A 25116-nucleotide genomic window follows, 5' to 3' on the forward strand; every position below is an offset into this window, starting at 1 on the left:
AGGTGATTGAAAATGTTTTACTGAACTTCTAAGATCAAGTCACTGTTCTCAAGACAGGGTTGCAAAGACAAAAGAAACCACCACTAACTAACTTTTAGAAGCCCAAGGTAGGGCCAGAAACAGGCTCTTTCCTTGACTTACAGGCCATAAAAGAGATGTTAAAAATAGTATACCATCCAGTTGGGCAATCGCTGTCCAATTCTTAGCAGAAGAAAACAGTAATCACAGTGTTTAAGAGCACTTTCTGTGCCAGGCACTGTTCCAAGTGTGCCATGTGTAAACTCACTTCATCCTCATAACAGCTTTATGAGGGAAGTGCTATTATTCTGGCCATTTTATAAATGTGGAAACTAAGACACAAAAGGGTTAGGTAACTTGCTCAAAGTCACCAGATCCAGGTAGAAAACTGCAAGAAGAGAAAGGTTTTTATTAGACTAAATTTTTAGCCTTTCTTGATAGTCACTTGAGACAAATACCAAAGTCAAAAAATTATTTTATAGTACAGTCATCTTGCTGTGTAACTACTGCTCAATGTGGAATGCAATCAGGCTGTCACTGAAATAACAAAATACTTTGTCAACTTGAACTTTACCCATAAATGAATCAATAGATGTTCAAGCATAGTTCCAACTTTCAGTGTTTTCACTCACCCTTGATTTTGGTTGTATATTTAAAAGTAATCTTGTTTAATTTGGTTAATACTTCCTAACTAGCCAGTCATTTTAATGCAAATATATATTTATATAGATTATACTTAGGAAATGAAAACATGAATTGCAATTGTCTGCTCATGCCAAGTCTTACCTATCAGACTCTCCTGTGATACTTCATTGCAGTTAGTAGGTCCACGTTTATAGTAGATGATCAGAGCCTCCCAGGTTCAGCTGCTACATTTTCAGCCTACATTTATGACTTTGGAATGTCTTCTACTCTCCATGATTTACTCTCATTTTCTTCAAACTCCTAAATTTGTTCTCAAAACTTGTGAACATTCCTGTATGAGAGTGTGCAGGGAAAAAGGTCAATGAGGAGCTGAATAAAGGCTTGGGTTTCTTTTATTTTTTAAAGATCTACTAGAGATAAAAATATGTGCATATGAGATTAGTCTATATCTAATCCATAAATTGGTGCAGATGTTTTGTGTATTTCATCATGTGCGTGTTTGGTCCTTTCAGGGCTCTATGCTGGGAAAGTTTGTTTTTAAGAGTCACAAGTGTTATAATATTCAAAAGAACACTTGCATTAAGACCCTTGTAGTCCATATTATTTTACCATGAAGATTATACATTTCCTCAGGAATTAAGTTAATGCCACACTTAAGATATTAGGCAGAAAAATACCTTAAAATACCATGTCGCCCATATGTTTGCCTGTAAATCTTAACAGAAAAAAAAAAAGTGACAGAATCACAAATAAGAAAGCCAAGTTAGCATGTTTGGGCAGACTTCTCCATGTTTCATAAGCAGATTTTAATTTCATGTTAAGAAGGAAGCATATAGTTTCTCTAAATATTACTTTGGAATATTGATATTCCATATCTTCATTATTAAAACATTTTAAGAGTTAGAAAAGACAAAGACTTTGAGTACAAAATTTACAGTATCACACTGCCATCTATCAATCACCTTTGATAAAAATATTTTTATGAAGTTCACCAAAGTCAACCAGTTTCATTTGGGAGACATTTCAAGTTGGTTTTATAGTGTAGTTGCTGTATTCCGAGGCCTGTCAACCTTGGCACTCGTGACTTTTTTGGCTGAATAATTCTTTTTCATGTGGGACTGTCCTGTGTGTTCTGGATGTTTCTCACCATACTTGACTTCTACACACTAGACTATGCCAGTAGCACTGCCCCCAACTTGTGACAACCAGAAATCCCTCAAGAGACAAAATCACCCGCAGGAGAGAACCACCTTTTAATGTGCTGTTCCACAAGGATTTGACATCTTAGAAAGGACAGTCTCTCTTAAAAGATATTGAGTCTGCTGAATATATTGTAATTTCCTTTTTTGGAATAATATATAAAAAATATACTGTATACTAAATATGGTTGGCATGCTGTGTTAACTGTTAAGGATCAAGAGCTAAAGCATCATATTCGAGTATTCCCAAGATTTTAAGCTTTTCCAGTTACTGACCACTCAGAAAATCAGATGAAATCTCAGATGCTTCCTGCTTGGCAGAAAAATGCACGTGTGCTCTTGTTCATGGGTCCCCTAAAGTCCAGTCAGAGGCCCCTTTAAAGAACTATGGATCCAGGATCTAGATCTATGGATTTCGGTGACCTTCCTTCAGTTTTTATGAATGAAAAGCATCTTCCCAAACTGACAAAGTTTTCTGATGATGCTACAGCTTTTTTGTTGTAAGTTCTTGTCTTGTATACTTAAAAGCTGTAAGTTCTTGTCTTGTATACTTTAAACTTCCTTTGGATAATGATGTTGCCTGAATTGTCAAGTTATTGCCTGTTGAAAGCTTTTTCATTAAGTACTGTTATGGTTTCAAATTTTACATTTTATATAATACTTATGGTTTAATAATTCTGTAATTTCATTACTACTTTTTAAAAGTAGAACTACTTTGCAGTATTTCTTGAGACTGAAGTCTCTTATAGGTCTGAGAAATATACTCTAGTAGACTTGCTGACAGATCCATTTTTTTTTTTTTTTTTTGAGACGGAGTTTTGCTCTTGTTGCCCAGGGTGCAGCGCAGTGGCGCAATCTCAGCTCACTGCAACCTCCACCTCCTGGATTCAAGTGATTCTCCTGCCTCAGCCCCCCCCAAATAGCTGGGATTACAGGCATGCACCACCATGCACAGCTAATTTTTTGTATTCTTAGTAGAGATGGGGGTTTCTCCATGTTGGTCAGGCTGGTCTTGAACTCCCGACCTCAGGTGATCTGCCTGCCTTAGCCTCCCAAAGTGCTGGGATTACAGGCATGAGCCACCGCGCCTGGCCGACAGATCCACTTAGTGGCATCCAAGATGTCACTAAATAAAGATATAAATGTTAAAATGACACCAGAAGAAAGCAAATTGCTGGTTTATGATACCCATTCCTTTATTATATATACTCAACAAGGTACAGGCAAATAATAGCCATTTTATAGTCTTCTCATTATTTTATACAAAGTCATCAACTTAATGAGTATCATTTACTTGGAACTTGATTCCATTTGCTTATTTATGGAAATTCCAAATGGACTCATCTAAATGAGTATAAACTTTAAACTTTTAAAATAATTCTAAAATGCTGAATGATTTATGAATAATTAAAAGTAAATAGGGATCTAAAAACCATACCTAGTAACTAAGATACAAACTCAAGGTTACTATATATTGTTTGTTAGAGAAAAATACAACTATTCCCTGAGACACTATCTAGAAAGAAATCATTTTTTCTGATGGTTAACAGGAGTAATAGTCACAGATGTTCTGAAATCTGAATATGACTCTAAAGAAAAAAGCAATATGAATGTTAAAAGATAGGCTATTCTCCCAGGAATAGATGTAACATTCCAAGTCTTCCAGTTTGTATCTTTAGTGAACTGAACAATTTCTATGAAAAATTATTCACTATGTACAGATTTTCAGGGGAACAATTTTATCTAAAAGTTGTTTCTCTGTATGACTACATTAACCAAGTAAAATACTGTATTTGAAAGTAGAACACTATTTATTGTACATCAGCACTGAGAAGATTGTTTTGTCTAATCCTAAAAATTTACATGACATTCTGCAATTCAAAAATGGCCAACAGGTACATGTGGTACATGTATCCAGAATAAACTAATGATTTTGAAGTGAAAACATAATACCATTACCTTGTCTCCTAGTTGAGTAAGACAGGACCAGCTATTTAATAGATTTACAGTTTATCACCTTACAGGGGCAATATATTTACCATGCTATATCCTTTGGGAATATATTTATTATTATTACTACTCATTCCATTCTGAGCAAACAGGAAATCTTGTAGTTTGATCCCCAGAATACCTTTTTGGAAAACAAACTTGAAAACAAGCAATTCCAGAACCCAGACATAATTTTAAAACAAGCAATTCCAGAACCCAGACATAATTTTTAAAGTTGCTAGATAACCCCACAAGGGATAATTATACATATTAATGTCCACTGTGGGTGTTGTTAATCTGTTAAGAATTCTCAATCAGATCCATAATAAGAACACTATTATGCAGTTATATAATTTTGTTTCCTAACAAGGGAACAGAAATTCTAAAGGATTTATTTCACATTGTCCTTGGCTCACAGCCCAGGGGGTTAACACATGAAAATGAATCACTTGGCTATGCCCTATTCCACAGCTACAACATTCACCCAGGCCTCATACACCTGACCTAAACGAAAACTGGAGAGAGAGGTTGGAGCATGAACAAATCTATCCCTGCTGCTGCAAGGGTGGCTGAGAGCATATGGCACCCTGGTGCATTCCCCTTGAATTGGCGAGGAGTGGAAGTGTTATGCTAAAAAAGCCTCTGAGAAAGCAGCAGGAGAAAAAAACAACAACAAAGAAATGGAAGTTGAAAATGAAGATCCAAAATAGCCTTTTAAACTATGCTGTCATTACCTATATACTATAGGTTTGAACAAAGCAAAGTTTTCAAAGTTTTAACGAAAAGAATCAACAAAACCTCCAAGAATGTGGGATTATGCAAAGAGATCAAACATACAACTTATTGGGGTACCTGAAAGAGATGGAGAGTATGGTACCAAGTTGGAAAACATACTTCTGGATATCATCCAGGAGAATTTCCTCAGCCTAGCAAGACAGGCCAACATTCAAAGTGAGGAAATGCAGAGATCCCCAGTAAGGTACTCCACAAGAAGGTCAACCCCCAAGACACAAAATCATCAGATTCTCCAAGGTCAAAATGCAAGAAAAAAAGGTAAGGGAAGCCAGAGAGAAAGGCCAGATCACTTATGAAAGAAAACCCATCTGACTAACAGTAGACCCCTCAGCAGAAATCCTACAAGGCAGAAGAGATTGGGGGCCCATATTCAACATTCTTAAAGAATTTCCAACCTAGAATTTCATCTCTGGCCAAACTAAGCTTCATAAGTGAAGGAGAAATAAGATCCTTTTCAGACAAGCAAATGCTGAGGGAATTCATCACCACCAGGCCTGCCTTGCAAGAGCTCCTGAAGGAAGCACTAAATATGGAAAGGAAAAGCCGTTACCACCCACTACAAAAACATACCGAAGTACACAGACCACTGACACTATGAAGCAACCAAATAAGCAAGTCTGCAAAATAACCAGCTAGCATCATGATGACAGGATCAAATTCACACAAAGCAATAGTAACCTTAAATTTAAATAGGCTAAATGCCCCAATTAAAAGACACAGAATGGCAAGCTGGATAAAGAGCCAAGACCCATCAGTATGCTGTCTTCAAGAGACCCTCTCATGTGCAGACACACACATAAGCTCAAAATAAAGGGATGGAGGAAAATTTACCAACCAAATGGAAACTATAAAAAAAAAAAAAAAAGAAAAAAAAACAGGGGTTGAAATCCTAGTTCCTGACAAAACAGACTTCAAACCAACAAAGAAAGAAAGATTAAAAAAAGATGAAGAGCGTTACATAATGGTAAAGGGTTCAATTCAACAAAAGACTTAACTATTCTAAATATATGTGTACCCAATACAGGAACACCCAGATTCATAAAGCAAGTTCTTAGAGACCTACAAAAAGACATTGACTTCCACACAATAATAGTAGGAGACTTTAATACCTCACTGTCAGTGTTAGATAATTGAGACAGAAAATTGTAACAGAGATATTCAGGACCCGAACTCAGCTTTGGATCAAGTGGACCTGATAGCAACAGAATATACATTCTTCTCATCGCCATGTGGCACTTAATGTAAAATTGATGACATAATTAGAAGTACAACACTCCTCAGCAAATGCAAAAGAACTGAAATCATAACAAACAGTCTCAGACCACAATGCAATCAGTTAGAACACAAGATCAAGAATTTCACTCAAAACCACACAACTACATGGAAGTTGAACAACCTGCTCCTGAATGACTCTTGGGTAAATAATGAAATTAAGGCAGAAATCAAGAAGTTCTTTGAAACTAATGAGAACAAAGAGACAATGTAGCAGAATCTCTGGGATGCAGCTAAAGCAGTGTTAAGAAGGAAATTTATAGCACTAAATCCCCACACCAAAAAGCCAGAAAGATTTCAAGTTACAACCAAACATCTCAACTAAAAGAACTGGAGAACCAAGAATAAACAAACCCCAAAGATAGGAGAAGACAAGAAATAACCAAGATCAGAGCTGAACTGAAAGAGACACAAATAACCCTTCAAAAAAAATCAACAAATCCAGGAGCTGGTTCTTTGAAAAAATTAAAATAGACCACTAGATAGACAAAGAAGAAAAGAGCAAAGAGTCAAATAAACACTACCAGAAGTGATAAGGGGGATATCACCACTGACTCCACAGAAATACAGACAACCATCAGAGAATGCTATTAAACACCTCTATGCACATCAACTAGAAAATCTAGAAGAAATGGATAAATTCCCAGACACGTATACCCTCCTAAGACCGAACCAAGAAGACATTGAATTCCTGAATAGACCAATAATGAGTTCTGAAATTGAGGCAGGAATAAATTGCCTACCAACCAAAAAAAGCCCAGGAACAGATGCATTCACAACTGAATTTTACCAGAGGTACAAAGAAGAGCTGGTGCCATTTCTACAGAAACTATCCCAAAAAATCACAAAGAAGGGACTGCTCCCTAACTCATTCTATGAGGCTAGCATTATCCTGATACCAAAACCTGGCAGAGATACAACAAAAAAAGAAAACTTCTAGTCAATATCCTTGGTGAACATTGATGAAAAAATTCTCAATAAAATACTGGCAAACCAAATTCAGCAGCACATCAAAAGGCTTATCCACCATGATCAAGTTGGCTTCATCCCTGGGATGCAAGATTGGTTCAACATATGCAAATCAATAAATGTGATTCATCACAATAACAGAACTAAAGACAGAAACCACACAGTTCTCTCAATAGATGCAGAAAAGGCCATCAAAAAAATTCAACATCCCTGCATGTTAAGTGCTGTCAATAAAGCAGGTACTGAAGGAACATACCTCAAAATAATAACAGCCATCTATGACAAATCCACAGCCAGTATCATAATGGGCAAAAGCCAGAAGCATTCCCCTTGAAAACCAGCACAAGATAAGGATGCCCTCTCTCACCACTCCTATTCAACATAGTATGGGAAGTTCTGGCCAGGGTACTCAGGCAAGAGAAAGAAAGAAAGAGTATTTAAATAGGAAGAGAGGAAGTCAAATTACCTTTGCAGATGACATGATCCTATATCTAGAAAACCCCAACATCTCAGCCCAAAAGCTTCTTAAGCTGATAAGCAACTTCAGCAAAGCCTCAGATACAAAATCAGTGTGCAAAAATCGCTATAAGCAACTTCAGCAAAGCCTCAGGATACAAAATCAGTGTGCAAAAATTGCTAGTATTCCTGTACACCACCAACAGGCAAGCAGAGAGCCAAATCATGAATGAACTGCCATCCACAATTGCTACAAAAGAATAAAATACTTAGGAATACAGCTAACAAGGGAGGTGAAGGACCTCTTCAAGAAGAACTACAAACCACTGCTCAAAGAAATCAGAAAGGACACAAATTGGGAAACATTCCATGCTCATAGATAAGAATCAATATGAAAATAACCATACTGCCCAAAGTAATTTAATAGTTTCAGTGCTATTCCCATTAAACTACCATTGCCATTCTTCACATTATTAGAAAAAAACTATTTTAAAATTTACATGGAACCAAAAAAGAGTTGGAGTTACCAAGACAATCCTAAGCAAAAAGAACAAAGCTGGAGGCATCATGCTACCCAACTTCAAACTATATTATAGGGCTACAGTAACTAAAACACCATGGTAAACTGGTACAAAAGCAGACACATAAACCAATGGAACAGAAATGAAGGCCACACACCTACAACCATCTGATCTTCGACAAACCTGACATAGTCCCTATTTAATAAATGATGCTGGGAGATCTGGCTAGCTATATGCAGAAAATTGAAACTGGACCCCTTCCTTACAGCTTATACAAAATTAACCAAGGTATATTAAAGACTTAAATGTAAAACCCAAAACTATAAAAACCCTAGGGGAAAATCTAGGCAGTACCATTCAGGACATAGTCACAGGCAAAGATTTTGTGACAGAAATGCCAAAAGCAATTGCAACAAGTGAAAATTGACAAATGGGATCTAATTAAACTAAAGAGTTTCTGCACAGCAAAAGAAACTATTGACAAAGTGAACAGACAACCTACAGAATGAGAGAAAATGTTTGCAATCTGTCCATCTAACAAAGGTGTAATATCCAAAGTATACAAGAACTTAAACAAATTTACAAGAAAAAAAACCATTAAAAAGTGGGCAAAGGACATGAACAGACACATCTTAAAAGAAAACATCCATGCAGCCAACAACAAACTTATGAAAAAATGCTCACCATCCCTGGTCATTAGAGAAATGCAACTCAAAACCACAATGAGATACCATCTCACACCCATCAGAATGGCCATTATTAAAAAGTCAAAAAACAACAGATGCTGGCCAGGTTGTGGAGAAAGAGGAATGCTTTTACACTGTTGGTGGGAGTATAAATTAATTCAACCATTGTCAAACACATTGGGGATGACAATTAAGGACTGAGAGGCAGGAATACCATTTGACCCAGCAATCTCATTACTGGGTACATACCCAAAGGAATATAAATCATTCTATTATAAACATATATGCATGTGTATGTTCATTGCTGCACTGTTCACAATAGCAAAGACATGGAATCAACCTAAATGCCCATCAGTAATAGACTGGATAAAGAAAATGTGGTACATATATACCACAGAATAGTATACAGTCATAAAAAGGAACAAGGTCATCTCCTTTGCAGGGACATGGATAGAGCTGGAATCCATTATCCTCATCAAACTAATGCAGGAACAGAAAATCAAACACTACATGTTCTGACTTATAAGTGGCAGCTGAATGATGAGAATACGTGGACACATGGTGAGAGGGAACAGCACACCCTGAAATCTTTTGGAGGAGAGGGTAGGGGGAGTGAGAGCATCAGGAAGAATAGCTAATGGATGCTGGGTTTAATAGCTGGGTGATGGAATGATCTGTGCAGCAAACCACCATGGCACATGTTTACCTATATAACATACCTGCATATCCTGCAAATGTACCCCAGAATTTAAAATAAAATTTGAAGGAAAAAAAAAAAGTCTAGCTGCCTTAAGTGCTTTGGTGATCTGTAAAATACTGTTATACTTAAAAATATTTTGTATCTTACTGCCCAAGGTTTTATTATTTTATAATTAACTGTGAGTCGCAATATAACATCTCCTGACCTGTATACGTATGAAAGTTGTTTTTAAGGAATCTGGGTAAGTACTACCACTACCACTAATATAGTAGTAGTATTTTTTTTTTTTTTTTTTTTTTGAGAGATGGAGTCACTTTGTCACCCAGGCTGGAGTGCAGCAGCACGATCTCGGCTCACTGCAACCTCCACCTCCTGGGTTCAAGCGATTCTCCTGCCTCAGCTTCCCAAGTAGCTGGGTCTACAGGCATGCTCAACCACGCCCATCTAATTTTGTATTTTTAGTAGAGATGGGGTTCCACTAGACGTTGGCCATGCTGGTCAAAAACTCCTTACCTCAAGTGAGCCACTCATCTCGGCCTCCCAAAGTGCTGGGATTACAAACGTGAGCCACAGCACCCAGCCAGTGGTAGTATATCTTTTAGAGCCTTTGCTTTTTCAAATTATTATAAAAATTTTTGATATGTCTTCTAACATTTTTCTGACAGACTTTGATTACAGTTGATTGATTACTAGATTGCTCCGCCTCTTCTTATTTTTCAACAGTGTGTGTGTAAAGATGTTCCTGTTAACAAAGATCCTTCCCTCTACTTTCCTTATTTTTTTGATAAAGAGAAAATGACTTTTATTTCATAGGTCTTTTGGCCTGTTTATTGGCTATAGCATTATTATACCTACTAAATGTTTGATGGATATCTGTAAATCCTCTCATAGCACTTATCACAGCATCTAGCATGTAGTAGAGATTCAGTACATAGGTTGAATTTATAAGTGGAAATGCATTGATCCACTGAGAGCTTAGGTCTCTGAATCTGTATATACCCTTGTTTTCAAGAGGGTCCTTTGGTTGATAAAAATGTATTAGTGTGGTTCATGAGAAGAAGTTTTTATGTATAAATTATATGTGCTGTGGTGCCCAGTTAACACTATAGACATTTACTTAGTACGAGCTGTGCCTAAAGCACTGAGTTAGAGAGACACAAAGATTAGTGATATGACCCCTGAGAGTTTCTGAAAGCCCTGGAAAGGGGACAAAAGGGCATTCAAATGTTACATAACTAGATGGTTATATGGCAGGGTTCTGGACTGAGGATACAAAGGAAACTTTCCCTCCAAAGATGGGAGGGAGGTGAGGGATAGGAAATTACTTAACGGGTACAATGTATACTATTTGGGTGATTATTATACTAAAAGCCCAGGCTTCATTACTACACAATGTGTCCATGCAGCAAAATTGCACTTACACTGCCTAAATTTATATAAATAAAAAAAAATGAATGCATAGACCTACTTCTCCCCATTTTTCCTGGAAGTTTACATATCACTTTTTTTTTTACCAATTCCCCATTGTTCAAACGTGGAAAACACTGAGGTGCCTTTGACCCTGTCTTCTCACTGTCCTCTGTTCCTTTTCAACCCTAGATGGAAAGGAAGACCCTACTATTAGAAACACATCTCAGTAATAGGCAGAGAGTGGGATTTTTATTCTGGGACATATTGTTTTGTGGCTGCCATGTTGAAAAGTAGCAGTTAAATATGATGCCTTAGGAGGTTTGTTCCTGTATTTGACAACCTATCAGGGAATTAGGGGATGGGATGTTTCAAAATAAATTCTTGTATTTCGAAGTTTTTAAAAGCAGCTGCAGGGATTTCATTTTCAGATGAGGAATCATTTTCATTTAAGCCCATCAGCTAAAATAAGGCCTCAAGGGCATTACCCCCACTCCACTGAACTCTGAGATTAAGGTTCTGTATTCCCCTTCAACCACTTTCTTCATATACCTAAGAGAAGGAATCATTTAAAATGTATCAATCACCTTTTTAAAAGTGTATGGACTTTAGAAATAATTTGGCATTTGCTGTTTGTAGATGGGAATACAAATTGAAATCAAGTGCTGTGTTCTATATTGAGCATTCCTATGTTCCATTGCTGTGTTTCTGACCCATTGGTTTTTACCCAGGGTTTTTACCTGGTTTTCCAGCTTCCTCACCAGGCAGGGATCTAGGCCTTGGACTGGTAAAATCAGAGAGAAAGCCTCCATCAGGGCCCCTTACCAGTCTTCCAGGTATCTACAGTTGCTTAGACATATGAGACTCTCTCTTTCCTCACAGGGAAAGGCTATTCCAACCCCAGGGACTGCTGGCCAGTCACTTCCCACTCCTGTCTCCTTAAAAGCAAGGTCCTCAAATAACAACTACTCATGCTGCACCCATTTCCTTACCTTTGAAATGACATGAGGATCAGATGAAAAAAGCTTCTGAAAGGTGGCTCTCCCTGCTGTCTGAGGAAGTGGAAGTGTGAAGATGGATCTAAGAATTTACTCAAACTCCTTTTAACTTCACTGTGGATGGTGGTAGTATTACTTATACGCAGTGCTGGCACTTGGCTTCTGTGTCAATCATTTTTCTGTTGGTTTGAGGATTCTCTCCATGCACAGAGTCTAATGGATATCCAAAGGCAGTGCATTACGAACCAGAGTCACTCCCAAAAGAAGCTTTACTGTAAAAAGACCATTTTCTTAAAATGAGTTCTAGCAATATAATTCTGCTCAAAAAGAAAACTTTTTCGCTCCATGAAAAAGATTCACCATCAGTTACCAAACCTGATGTTTTCTTTGCTAAAGTGAAAAATATAAATACAAACTTGGGCCCATAGTTTAGTATAATTCTAAAGCTCATCCTTATTGTAAATCTAATGATTGAGGGAACTTTAATATTCATTATCTCTAACTTGCTGATGTTCGAGAAAACTGAAATCCTATGAGGTTAGCTAATCACTTCAACCTGACTTGGTTAGTGCAAAGTCAATTACTTAGAACCCAGTTATCAATCTCAGCTCATTGTTTTGTCTTCCCCACTACACTGCCTTTCTTAAAAAGTTATCTTCCTCCACCTAGCACCCCAGTAACCTGTGGCTCTCTTTGTGAAATATCCTTTATCCATCACTCAAAAGAATTAAATGGAACAACTTCTTATAGTAAGTAATCCAAAAGCCCAAGTGAAAGCTGTGGGTCATCAGATCCCATAATGTGAGCAAGGAAGAAGACAGAATCTGCCCTTGCTGGCCCTTTGTCAGCTCCCAGGATTTGTTGAAGACTTTCATCAAGAAAGCAAGTGACTAGATTAAGTATCCATGCCTTTCATCAGCTGCTGTAGGTCTTGGCAGTGTTACTGCAATGCTTTCACCCTTTTCATTTGTCCCATCCATTTGAAATGCAGTGTACTTAAATTTCCAACAAAATCATAACATAGACTCTGTCAGTTAATTAAACTATACTAACAAGCATACAAATTGCTAAGTCATTCTGGGAGGCTATCAGTGCTGGGTGTACTTATACATTCAGCACTGGAAACATGCCCTTCCAGTAGTGCACAGCCAGAAGTACCAAGCAGGCTTGCAAAGGACAAGATTAACCTTGGCCTCATGGCATTTTGTCTTTCTGCAGGGAAAGGAAGATCATGGAGACAACAATTGCAATACACGGTGGAGAACTCAACACCTCTTGATTAAAAAAAAAAAAAAAGTTGAATAAAAAAGAAGTTTCCTGAAGGAGTAGGATAGAATTTACCACAGAAAGAAAGTGGTAGTATCTCCCTATTTCAATTTAAGTGTTGTTCCCAGGCAGATACAAGTACTTCTAAAAAGGCATAGATTGAAGATAAATGGTATTTGGAGTCAAAGTTACTAAATGAAGCTACAGCTCACCATGATCCTTGGGATGAAAACTATGACCCCCAGCAAAGTTACAAAGGATTCTGCTCTGGAATTTATCAACTGCTTTGTTTGTTCTCTTAACAGGTAAAAAATGCAGCTGCCAATGTACTCAGGGAAACATGGCTAATTTACAAAAATACAAAGCTAGTGAAAAAGATAGATCATGCAAAAGTAAGAAAACATCAACGAAAATTCCTGCAAGCTATTCATCAGTAAGTATCATTTTTCGCTTTTATCCTGTTGTGTCCTTGGCTTTCAATTTTTGCACTTGTTTATTCTTGTTTCATAAGGAAGGAAAAAAGAAAACATTGTCATGTTTGTTCCCAGAAGATGTTATCTGGCAATTTAAGCATTCCACAACAAGATCCTGAGAATAACCTCAGTTCCTTTAGTGATTAAAAATCACTTATTAGTACTAGAATAGTTATTAAAATATCTTCTCAGTTTCTTTTTAGAATAACTTCTGCTAAAACTGTATTTCTTAATTTGACCTATTCAGTTTGCTCTAGGATATTTTTAGCTTCATTTTCTAAACATAGCTTCAAACATATTTATATGAATGTAGTGCATATAACTGATTTAATACTTGAATTTTAAATTAGTTTTCAATCAGAATTTTGGCTGTGTTCATTTTAAATCTTCTAGTTTGTGTAGACCTTTTACTGTCTTATCATTATTTTAACTTTATCCAGACCACTATTATTGTTTAAGTCCTTCGTGCTGTTACATTGTTACATAATTAGCATAGACTTTTAAAGTAACAATCTATATCTAGTAAGATGCACTGATAATTTGAAAGCACAGGATCTTTCTCCTCCAGGCTGGCAGCATGCTTACTGTAAGTATTATTCATGTGGGTATCGATTGTGATGCCATGCAGACTTGCTCTTAATACCATTTCTGTATGGAGAAGAGCAGATATGGTCACATTTGTGGCTCAGAAAAGTAGATTTCCTTATGAAACCCACCAGGGTAATAATGGAAAGGTGTGTAAATACAAGATGCTTTGGCTATCCAATGAGATTTGTCTCTCAGAGCCAACTAGTGTAACAGACAAGAAAACGTAGAGGCTGCAATTTTTATTTTGCATGTTCAGGTAATTCATATGTAATATGGCACCACTAACATTCTATAGGAAATTACTAAGCATTCATCTTCTACCCTAGAATACAAAACCTGTCCATTGAACTGCCCTGCTTAAATAGATATCACTGAAAATGTAGAATATGTAATTATGGACAGATTCATACTTCCATAGAAATTAAAACTCAAGTATCCTGCGATTTATATTAGAGGCAGGCTCTGCACGTATGGTAGAGTATCTGACCTTCATTGCTACTCACTCATGCTCTTTCCCCAGCTTTACTAACACACTTTCCTAAGATAGTGATGCTATTTCCTCTGTAGCTCAGTGACTTGACGCACCACTATGCTTTTTCTCCCTCTGTAAGGAAAACAAAAGGCTAGAGTTTTCAAATAATACTCTTAAAATAAGGAAAAACACAGAAAGGAACATTATATTCCATCTGGCTCACAAGAGGGAACTTGCTCCCTAGACTTACAGTTACCCTTATAACCCAGAACCACTCTCCAGGACCCCTTGCCTAGAAATCTTGATTCCTTGAAGTTTAGATTGAAGAGAATGAGAACCCTCCCTGCCTCCCCACCCAGAGATGCTGAGCTTTTGCCTCTGTGTTCCTCAACCTATTTTCCTGTGGAACAGGCATCTTCCTCAAGGGACTCACCTCGTGCAACTCTCCTGTTAGAGTGGTCTTCCCCTGCTAAAACCATACTACAAAGTAACCCCAACACATTCATACAGGAGGTCCAGAGGCCATACCATGCATGGCAAAATCATTTTCTGTACCTTTAATATTTTGATACTAACCTATATTTAGTATGTTAAAAAGAAACCTTACCTTGCTGCATGTGAGAAGATATGTACGTCCGGGGTGGAAGGGTGTGAGATGACATGGCACTGAGCAAGTGTGGTTGGTCTATGTGTTGAGCAGCCACATATCCCATTGCCTCCAGGATCTTATCTGGGTCCTTTCCTGTCAGACCTATCAAGTGGATAATTACACGTGATTTACCTTTAATAAATTTTCATATAATAACAAATCCAAGAAAATGCTGTGATAGTTTAGATAATACAGTTCTGTAGCCATGTGCAGTGGGGATTTGTATTACATCTTGTAATATAAGACTCTTCTGGACTATTGTTCAGAATACATTCACATTCAAAAGCCTGGGGGAGAATTTAGGGGTTTTTACTGTAAAATGCTTTCAACTTTGCCATAGGTTATTACATTTTTACATTAAAATGTTAGAGAAAAAGTATTTAGGGAAGTTTAAAAACTGTCCCTAAGCAAGTTGCAAATGCACCCTACAAGGCATGTCGGCCCTTTCTTAAGGGTGGGTACTGTGGAGTCGCTTGTACGGGGTCTCTTAGCATATTGTGTTTGGATAGAGTGACAGAGGAAGCTACTTTTGATTTTTCTGCTTCTGTCAGACATTTCTTATTCTGTTTCTTCTGTAGCAATGTGTACTTCTAAAGTAGATAAGCTTCAGGCAACTCAGAAATGCTCTGAATTGCCTTATAAATTCATCTGGGGGTTACTGGGTTTCTGTTACAGTGGGGGACATTTATACTTATAAAAGTGTAACTGAGTACGTTTATTCATACAAGCTTTGTTTGACTAGGTCATTCTAATCATGCATACTTACCTTTCATTTTAGCTTACTGTTGGAAGTTAGGGAGTGAAGTCACAGGGGAAGCACACAGGGCTCGATTCCTAAGGGCAAGGCTTCCATTGCCCACTGTGCAGATCCAGTGAGACCCTCGGCCTTATCTGTCGGCACTGGGTACAATCAGACCTTACTAGCTGAAGAAAAATGTTAAAATTCATTCGATAGATCACTCCTGGCCTCTCCTAATCTCTGATTTGTCCTGAGCACATTTTCAGCAGCTCTCTGCTTCTACCAGTCCATGCTATCTCAACTCTGTTTCTCTTTTCCAAACTTCATAGCCTCTCTACTCTCTGTTGGATGCTGAACTGTCCAGGCCTGTGCCCTCTTTTCAGTAACTGTCTTTTTAGATTGTCACTTAGTGTCATGAAGTGTTCTCTTTCTCTAACTTTTAACCCTTTTTCTGGTAGCAACTTTAAAGTTTATCATTCTTTTATCTCAACTGTGGACCAACATGAATTTGTTTCAGAGCCAAGAAATCCAATCTACTTGATTTGTATATCATGAGAGTTGGATTACCTGCCTTTCAGAAACCCCAGGCTTCTGAGTTGTCCTAATTTGGAAAAGATGTACCCCCCCCCAAAAAAATATAATGCCTTTGTTTCAAATATTGTTCTTTTAACCATATCACGTTCATATTAGGCAAAAGTATTTCTTGTTGTTTACTTGAACATCAAATATCAAGAGGCCATGATGACTTTATGCATGCTCTTCCTTCTGAACTCTTATTCAGGAGGAAGCTGAGTGCTTTCAGATGGGAAAGTATAGTAGCAATGAAGAAGGATATTTGAATAGTGTTTCTCTTAGGCCAATATGTCAAAATCCTGCAGAACCATAACAGGATCTTCCAGCTAATGAATCGAGCCCCCTGTGCACAACTGAACACCACATTGTGTTATTTTGTTCCAGAATATTTTACAGTTTCTTTTCTTTTGTTTTGTCTTTTTATTTCAACAAAATGAAAATAGAGCTCGGAAGTAAGTTGTGTGAGCCGCTCCTTTCAACATTTGCAGAATTTTCTACTGGCTGCATGCACCCAGCGGATCCTTTATTTGTGAATTTTAGTAGTCTGATTGCTGCTATGGAAATGTGATCCAAAATCATGATATTTTCCTGTGATAAGTGAAGTTCACAAGGAAGAAATCAACATATGTTTCTTATTCTTTTTTGGGGGAAAAAAGCGTAATACACATCTGCATGTTACCTTTTATTCTGGCAGCTGCAGCTTAAGCAGGCTTTTTCTATCAGCTCTCCTACATTAGAGGCAGTATAAGAAACAAACAACAAGACAAGATGATTCAAGTTCTGGAAGCTAAAGGAATTCCAATCAAATAAGGCTACTGTATGTTAGCTTTCCAGATGAGTAGAAAATAAAATGGGCAAAATTCTACTGTCAGACATAGTATAGTAATCCAAGAGAAGTAAATTAGGCCCTGTTGGTTATAAGATGAAGTACCCACTTAAGCTAAGAAACTGCCAGTGGCCCTTCTAACCTGACTTACAGAATTCAGGACTTTCTCTGTACTGATTACTTGCTGGAGGCATCTGGTCCAGAGCCCAAACTTCAGTCATTTCTGTGCCACCAATACTACAACTTACTTAAATTTGAAAATGAAACTTTATACAGTTCCTTTATACAAATTTTAATACATTTTTATGCAAATGGATTAAAAAATATTATGAGGAAAGGTAGTCGTCAATTGATAGTTGAAATACTGGTATTGAATTCTAGCCATAGGCTGTTGCCTGCAGAAAGCTCTGAGCTGAGTTTTTTTTTTTTTTTTTTAAAAAAAAAAAAAAAAAAAAAAAGCAGGTGTTTGTTAGGAGATAAAGACAGAGTAGGACCAGCCTGTGATGTTTTTCTTGCAGTAATGAAGAATTAGAAGAGAACCTAAAAGAAATAACTGTTTTCCATCTTAAGTATCACTTAAAGTCACCTAGAATACCTCTGTTGGTATGAATCCAGCAGTGCAGAAACATTGTTCTAATCTAACACACTTCATTTCATATGTGAGGAAACTAAAGGTTCATTTAGAGTCAGTGAGGATGGAATCCACTGTTGTACACTGCTCTTTCTTTAGTACACTTCTGTGTAATGACCCACAGACGTCTAAGTGTTCTTTTTAGGGGGTGTAGAGGGGGGGCAGTTGCCTGTTTTTCAAAGGCACACATCAAAAATTGTAACCCTATTACTGAGAGAAATCTTTCTCAACAATATATTGGATCTAAGTACATGCTTGTAAATTTTAGACTAGGACATATTCCATCTCTGTAATAGCATAAAAAGGAGCCAATTAACTTCGTTCCAGCATTCTAATAAACACATAGTGGCAATGAGAAGTTATAACCTTAAACTGTTTTAGATTGTTAAAGATCGTGTTGTAGGTAGGTGTCAGCTAAACTTACTGGCAGAAGGCACTACATCTTCACTGTAGAGCAGATTTGCTGACATATTGGATATCCTAGTTTCGGAACAAAATCACTGAACATTATGAACATATTACAAAATCTCCCTGGCAGTAAAATCTTGCCCTGTGAGTTTTTATTCCTTCTACATAATTACCTTTCATTTCAATTGAAAAATAATAAAAAATACTCTCTCTAGCATTAAAACTATACTTTGTAAAATGACGTGTCATCAAAGCAAAATAAGATTGGCATGACTTTTTGTTTGTTTTCATTAAATAGTTTAGAAGAACCTACTTCTCTTTTGGGAGAAAGCTTTTAATTGTTAGCTTAAGGAACAATAAACCACATTTCTCTTGTTGGAAAATCTTTCTTGGTACATAGCAAACACTGAATAAATATTTGTTGAAAAATAATAAAGTAAATAAAGTTAAAGAATAGCAGAGTTCTTACCTAAAAGTGTTTTTTAAAAGCATTTTTTGACTCTTGACTCTTCATCAGGTATATACGATGATGTTTAACAGTAGCTAAACATAATCTTACAAGTAGAGATTCCATCTGCCAGATACTATAATTGTCCTCTGACTTTTATCTACACTGAAAATTAATGGAAATTTTTCCTAGGAAATGGTCTGGCCTCCCTTCAAATTTAATAGCAGTTCAAGATAAAAGTTAAATGAAATACAATGAAGAATAAGATAATAATTATGTGTTTTGTGTTATATTGCTGCTGGTTGAATAAAAGTTTTTTTTTTGTTAATAAGAATCTCACTTATCACTGTGTTTTCATCAGGTTCAAATACCTAACCCAATCCATTTCGGACTAAACAGGGCTAATACCTGTATCTAGTCATGTAGGCATAGGAAGGTGCTCATTGCTCCAACATCAATGAAATTCCAGTTGCTTTGCATATTTCTTCCTATGTCTATTTGTCATGATACTGGGGCTTTAAGGAATGTTTTGGCTTTTTCTCATATGGTTAAATCCTTATGAGTCTTTCTGAATTCAACTTTACCTGGTAAATAGTTGTCCTAAGGACATCTCATCTCTTGCTCTCTCCTTTCTTTTTTGCCGTGTTGGGGAAGCATGCTTCTCATTGTACCAGACACATAACCAGTTTGGACTTACCCCAAATATTCAAGGCATTACCCATGCAGTTATTTGCTCTTGTCAATTTTGTGCATGCTCTTTGGAAGGCATAAGATTGCCATAGAAAGAAGGGAACCTTTCTGATACCAGATTCTATCTTTTAGATTAAGAAGTGTAAAAATGGAGCAGAGGAAACTGAATGACCAAGCAAACACCTTGGTGGACTTGGCAAAGGTAAGCCTGAGGTGCTTAGCCCTCATAGTTGCATCTGTTGAAATCAACCACTTCACAGTCACTAATCATTAATGTTTCAGGAGGATCCCAACCCAAATCTAATTAATAAATCAAACCAACAAAGCACCCTAAAATGATGGTCCAACTTAAAAGAATGTTTCTATAACTCTCATTTAATGTACTCTTTCGCTATTACGTTATTCAACCCCATTCTGAAAACATTCCTAGTTACAGTGATTTGGAAGTACCATAAGAAGCTTAAGTGGAATAGGAGACAATACCTGTGGGATTTTTATTTGCATGTACATCTCATCTCAGTGAGAGCAGAACTGCGTCCTAGGTGTGACTGTGATATTCAGGAATGAATAGCAAGGAATGAATAGGACTCATCAATTAAATTTTGTTCTGTGTATTTTAAGCAAACTCAAAAGAATGTAAAGTTGAAATAAAAATAAAAGATACCAGAAATTACATCCTAGAATGAAAGTTATCACCCCAAAGTGATCACTTTTTTATGGTTCTTCCTGCATTTCATTATTTCAAAATCATACCACTTTTTAAAAAGTACATTAACAGTCTCCAAATTATTCTACCTTATTTATAAGATTTATCTGATCAATTTTTGGTTGTTTCTCCCCACATAAAACCCATTCTTAAAACATAAATATTTGTCAACAATCAAAACATTGCATTTTCCTGGGTGAATTCTAAAGGTGGTATTAGAATAGCATTTATATAATTGTTCAGCCTTTTACCCAAATGCTTTGAAAGAGGCAACTCTCAGTTGCCTCTTACAAACTGTTTTTCTGTTGTTGTTGTTGTTTGATAAATCAGCCATGACTTTGCTAAAGCCTCAAGTATAATCCATAAAAATTACAAGTATTTGTCCTAGTCTCATTAAATAATGCATCTAAATTACATTCATTTTAATGTATAGCAATAACACATACTAGATGTTGAAGATGGTAAGTATTTAATGACTTACCTTAGTAGAGCATATATCATGCATATAAACTGGACAGCACACATATAAAAAGTATGAGGACATCCTCAATTAATGTATATAAATGTGGCTGTTACTTGGACATATGAAAAAAAGATAGGGCAAGCTCCATCACTCCTAAGTTAAATGATTTTTAATGGGTATTTTTATGAAAAAATGAACAGACCACATTGAAATATGATGTGGAGATGTAATTTTACTTCAAGAGGAGTACCACTGTGAGGCAAGATGCTGTTTTTTTATTAATGTACTTATTATGACCATAGGACTGTACATACCATAAAGGCTCAGTACTTTCTTAAATGAATGGATGCTGTTCACATATTCTCAAGACTATGTAGTAAAATTAAGTGTATGCACTCTGTCTCTGGTCAAACTGAAACAAGTTGCCTATATGCTGAATAATAACTCCCTTATCAGTTCATTTACCATCTTTAAAAGATTGTTAAGCAGAAGAAGAGACTATGATGAAGGGAAATGAAGTAGGAGGGACGGCTTAAATAAAGGCATCTCAGACTTGTGAAAGTCTGCACTAAACTAAACTAAGATTAAAACCTTTTCCTCCCTCTTCACCAGCCTTTTCCCTTTCTAGCTCTGAGCTGATCAGTCCTCTCTCTTTGTCTCTTGGCTACTCGGGAAATACACCTAGAAATCAGAGTTATGGACACCCTGTGATCAAGACAATCAATTTCAAGGTTCACTAGGAATCCAGAAACATTTTCCTATTTTAACCACTTAGCTTTGATTAAGCCATAGCCAGGAGGTCAGAGCCATGGCCAACAAGGTAGACTGGTAAATTTAGTATCTCCCTCAACTAATATTCTCTCAATGGTTATCTGTAAAAATTCCATTTGACCCAATGGAGAGAGGCCTGTAATTTGGAACAAAGGATAACAAACAATATTTAGGAATTTATTGCTTTAAATTACAAAATTATCAAACCAGTTAATCCTAAACTTCATTTATATTCTACCCTCAACATTTCTGCTACATCCCGATGCCATCTGTATTATTATTTATCCTTCTGTATTATTTATTGTTCTTTGACTCTGCCCATTTTTAAAAAATTACCCTTGCCCTGATTAACATGTTGCAAAATGAATTTGATGTACTAACCTTTGTGACAACCTTTAAAATACATATATAAATATTAAATTGAAATGTTTTTGTCTACCCTGATACCACCTAAAATCAATGGGCATGCCACCAGTACCTGCTCCACATTTTCTGCAACTGAACCAAAGATCTTATATTTCTATTATAAATCCTGGCATTGAACACATACAATGAATTGGCTTTGCAAGATGAGCTGTTCAGTTAGCTGAAAACCCTGTTACACTGAATGCCACCAGCAAGAGACTAGAGCTAAACCTCTGAGAGACGGCCAGTTTGTGTTCAGGGCAAGTATAATTAACCTTCTTCTCAATCTGTTTTTCAGACCCAGAACATCATGTATGATATGATTTCTGACTTAAACGAAAGGAGTGAAGACTTCGAGAAGAGGATTGTTACCCTGGAAACAAAATTAGAGACTTTGATTGGTAGCATCCACGCCCTCCCTGGGCTCATAAGCCAGACCATCAGGCAGCAGCAGAGAGATTTCATTGAGGCTCAGATGGAGAGCTACGACAAGCATGTCACTTACAATGCTGAGCGGTCCCGGTCCTCGTCCAGGAGGCGGCGGTCCTCTTCCACAGCGCCACCAACTTCATCAGAGAGTAGCTAGAAGAGAATAAGTTAACCACAAAATAAGACTTTTTGCCATCATATGGTCAATATTTTAGCTTTTATTGTAAAGCCCCTATGGTTCTAATCAGCGTTATCCGGGTTCTGATGTCAGAATCCTGGGAACCTGAACACTAAGTTTTAGGCCAAAATGAGTGAAAACTCTTTTTTTTTTTTCTTTCAGATGCACAGGGAATGCACCTATTATTGCTATATAGATTGTTCCTCCTGTAATTTCACTAACTTTTTATTCATGCACTTCAAACAAACTTTACTACTACATTATATGATATATAATAAAAAAAGTTAATTTCTGCACATACTCGTTTGGTCACTTGACATTTCTAAAGCTTCACTTCTCAAATTATTTTCAAGGTAAAATAATAGCTGATTATCATCTGATGCACACTGATAATTTTGATAGCCAAAAGTTGTTTGGCTGGTTGGAAAAAAAGACTTTCAATTCCTCTATACCCTATTCCTAAGATTTTTCTCTTATTATGAATTATTTGCATCAATCAATCATTTGAACCAGCATAGTTTACTATTTTTTGGTTTGCAGTGTCTCATTTTTAATTCAATTTTTTTTTTCACAATGTAGGAAGTCTTTTATCAGATCATACACAAATAAATAAGGAGTAGAGATGCTTTCAAGAATTTTTTAATTCCCGGTTTACACCACAGGGTACACCCAGTGGTACACCACTGTCTGTAAGCAGAGATGATGGTGCAGAATTTTAGTTCTAAACTAGTTATTTCATATCTTTCCCTTTATTTATTATGAAAGGCCAAGCATGCACTTTAAATATTTGGGGCCTACATGTGTATATTCATAGATACATGTTTGCATACAACAGCATAGTGAACATTCATAAGCCTAACTAACTCCTAACATATCCTCTAGTAAGTGATCTCCTCTTGGTATGTACTTACATAGTTAACACAAGTCAATAGCATCTAGTAAATTTCACGTGTTTTATGACACTTGTTTCATGGATGGTTAAGATCAGTTTGTGTGAAAGAGAACTGAGTGGTTATTGCTACAAACCCATCTGTTTGCAAATTTGCTGTAAGAATCCACTGGGTTTAGAAGAAGCGTGCGTGAGATGATAGCAATTTGGAATTTCCTCATGTGGTGTTATTCCCAAGAGTGTACAAGAAAGCTGATGGTGGTAGGGATAATGCATCTTAAAAATAAGCCTTCGTTTGGACAGCTGTGAAAGCAACCTGCTTGTATCAGCCTAAACCTAAAAATACTCCATTTTCAGGGCAATCATCTGTTTCAGAAGCTTTTGTCCCCCCTCCACTTCATTTTATACCATACCCTTTGGTGTCAACCTTACAACATTCCAAGTTGCTAGTATAATATGTTTTTCCTTCTTTAACACGAACTGGAGTGATATATTTGATCCACCCTACATAGTCCAGTGGATAAAATAACATTCATAACGTTCTCCATAATTAATTAAAAAACCAAACAGTTCCTTTCGATATCAAGGATATAAAACTGATTGCTTTAGATTGCATGAGAACCACTTGCCATTTACAATCTATCCAAAATGGCTGAAACTAAAGCCCATTCATATGGCTTATATATGCCTGTGTTGGATAGAATGAGGCCTGGAATTTTTTTTTTTTTTATAATAAGTGGAAGAAAAACAGAACACTGGTTATAGAAACATACATACTGCCAGGTTAAATGAACATCAAGATCCTACTTTATCAAGATTTCTACTTCATGAATGAAATTAAAATCTCATTTTATGTATTTTGGGTTACATACAAGAATATATCAAGCATTTGGTATAAACACTGGATGTAAGAAGGAGAAATTTTGGAAAAAAATATTAATTTGTTCTTACAATTTATGTAGTTAATTCTTGTATCTTCTACCTTTGTTGTGACTAAAAGGCAGAGTAGCAGCTGAAGTTTATCATCTTACAGATCAATGAACACTATCACCCCAGAACACGAGGGGACTAGGGAAAGAATAATGTATTGCTTCTCTTTTCAAATATGAGAGAAGACAAGTATTTTAATTTATATTTCTTTGCCTTGCATTTATTCTCTTCTTTTTAACTGTAGCTCTTCTAGAATAAGTTACTCTGTTATCCTTCAAAATCAATTTTACGTTTCCTATTCTATGCAGAGTATATGAAAATTGGTAAATATTAAATCTTTTATTTCTATTTTTTTAAATGCTAAATAACCACAGTTTTAAAAGGAGGAGGGGACCCCTCGGTTACATAGACATTCTGGCCTGTGATTTGCTGAACCAACCCCACTTTAGGCAGAGCTACCAAGTCTCCTCCCAAATGGCTTTGAACATTAGGCAGAGTTCTCTGAGGGCTGCTTAGAGGACTGCTCTTGTGGTGATAAATGCCCTTACTTGCATTTTGCTTTTCGGAATTCCTAATAATGATTTTGTCTCATCTCAGCCTGCCACACCCTGGTCTGTTTCTCTACAGCCAGCACAAGCCATTTGTCTTCTGCAAATCATTTTAAATTACAATGGCACCACCTTCCTCAATAATTTTCTTCATTTCCTCCGCTTATACTCAGTGTCAAGGTTAGTCACTAGAAAGAAGACCCTGTGCTCTTACAGAAATGAGGATGAGCCAAATGCATAACAGGTACTAAATTTTGGAAATTTCATGTGCTTTTTCCCTAGTTTCTCCTCCCTTTCTATTTGTTTTCCAAGAGTCTCTCCATCAAAACATCTACAGTAATCAAGTAATTATGCTCCAAAACAGAATTTGTGAATTCTG

The 25116-nt window shown here is 36.6% G+C and overlaps 1 protein-coding gene and 1 long non-coding RNA gene across 5 annotated transcripts in view; one reads left to right on the top strand and one right to left on the bottom strand.

Annotated features, from left to right (window-relative positions):
- KCNN2 (potassium calcium-activated channel subfamily N member 2) overlaps positions 1-22670 on the top strand; it is a 147100-nt gene extending 124430 nt beyond the window's left edge. For all 3 annotated transcript variants that reach the window (XM_055298462.2, XM_055298464.2, XM_055298463.2), the window contains 3 exons: positions 13227-13354; positions 19551-19620; positions 22062-22670. In XM_055298462.2, the coding sequence (XP_055154437.1) occupies positions 13227-13354; positions 19551-19620; positions 22062-22349 (486 nt within the window). In that variant the 3' untranslated portion in view covers positions 22350-22670. The remainder of the gene's footprint in view (positions 1-13226; positions 13355-19550; positions 19621-22061) is intronic.
- Positions 366-19557, bottom strand: LOC129492940 (uncharacterized). 2 transcript variants are annotated; one of them, XR_010114482.1, is made up of 4 exons: positions 15866-19557; positions 15062-15205; positions 11650-11868; positions 366-994 (listed from the first exon to the last, which is right to left on the bottom strand). It is a non-coding gene; the product is annotated as an uncharacterized lncRNA (long non-coding RNA). The 2 variants fall into 2 exon arrangements; XR_008660995.2 differs by lacking the exon at positions 366-994 and having other exon boundaries at positions 10953-11868.
- Positions 22671-25116: the final 2446 nt, after the last annotated feature.

Source organism: Symphalangus syndactylus, chromosome 11 (assembly GCF_028878055.3).
Source record: "Symphalangus syndactylus isolate Jambi chromosome 11, NHGRI_mSymSyn1-v2.1_pri, whole genome shotgun sequence".
Taxonomy (NCBI): Eukaryota; Metazoa; Chordata; class Mammalia; order Primates; family Hylobatidae; genus Symphalangus; species Symphalangus syndactylus.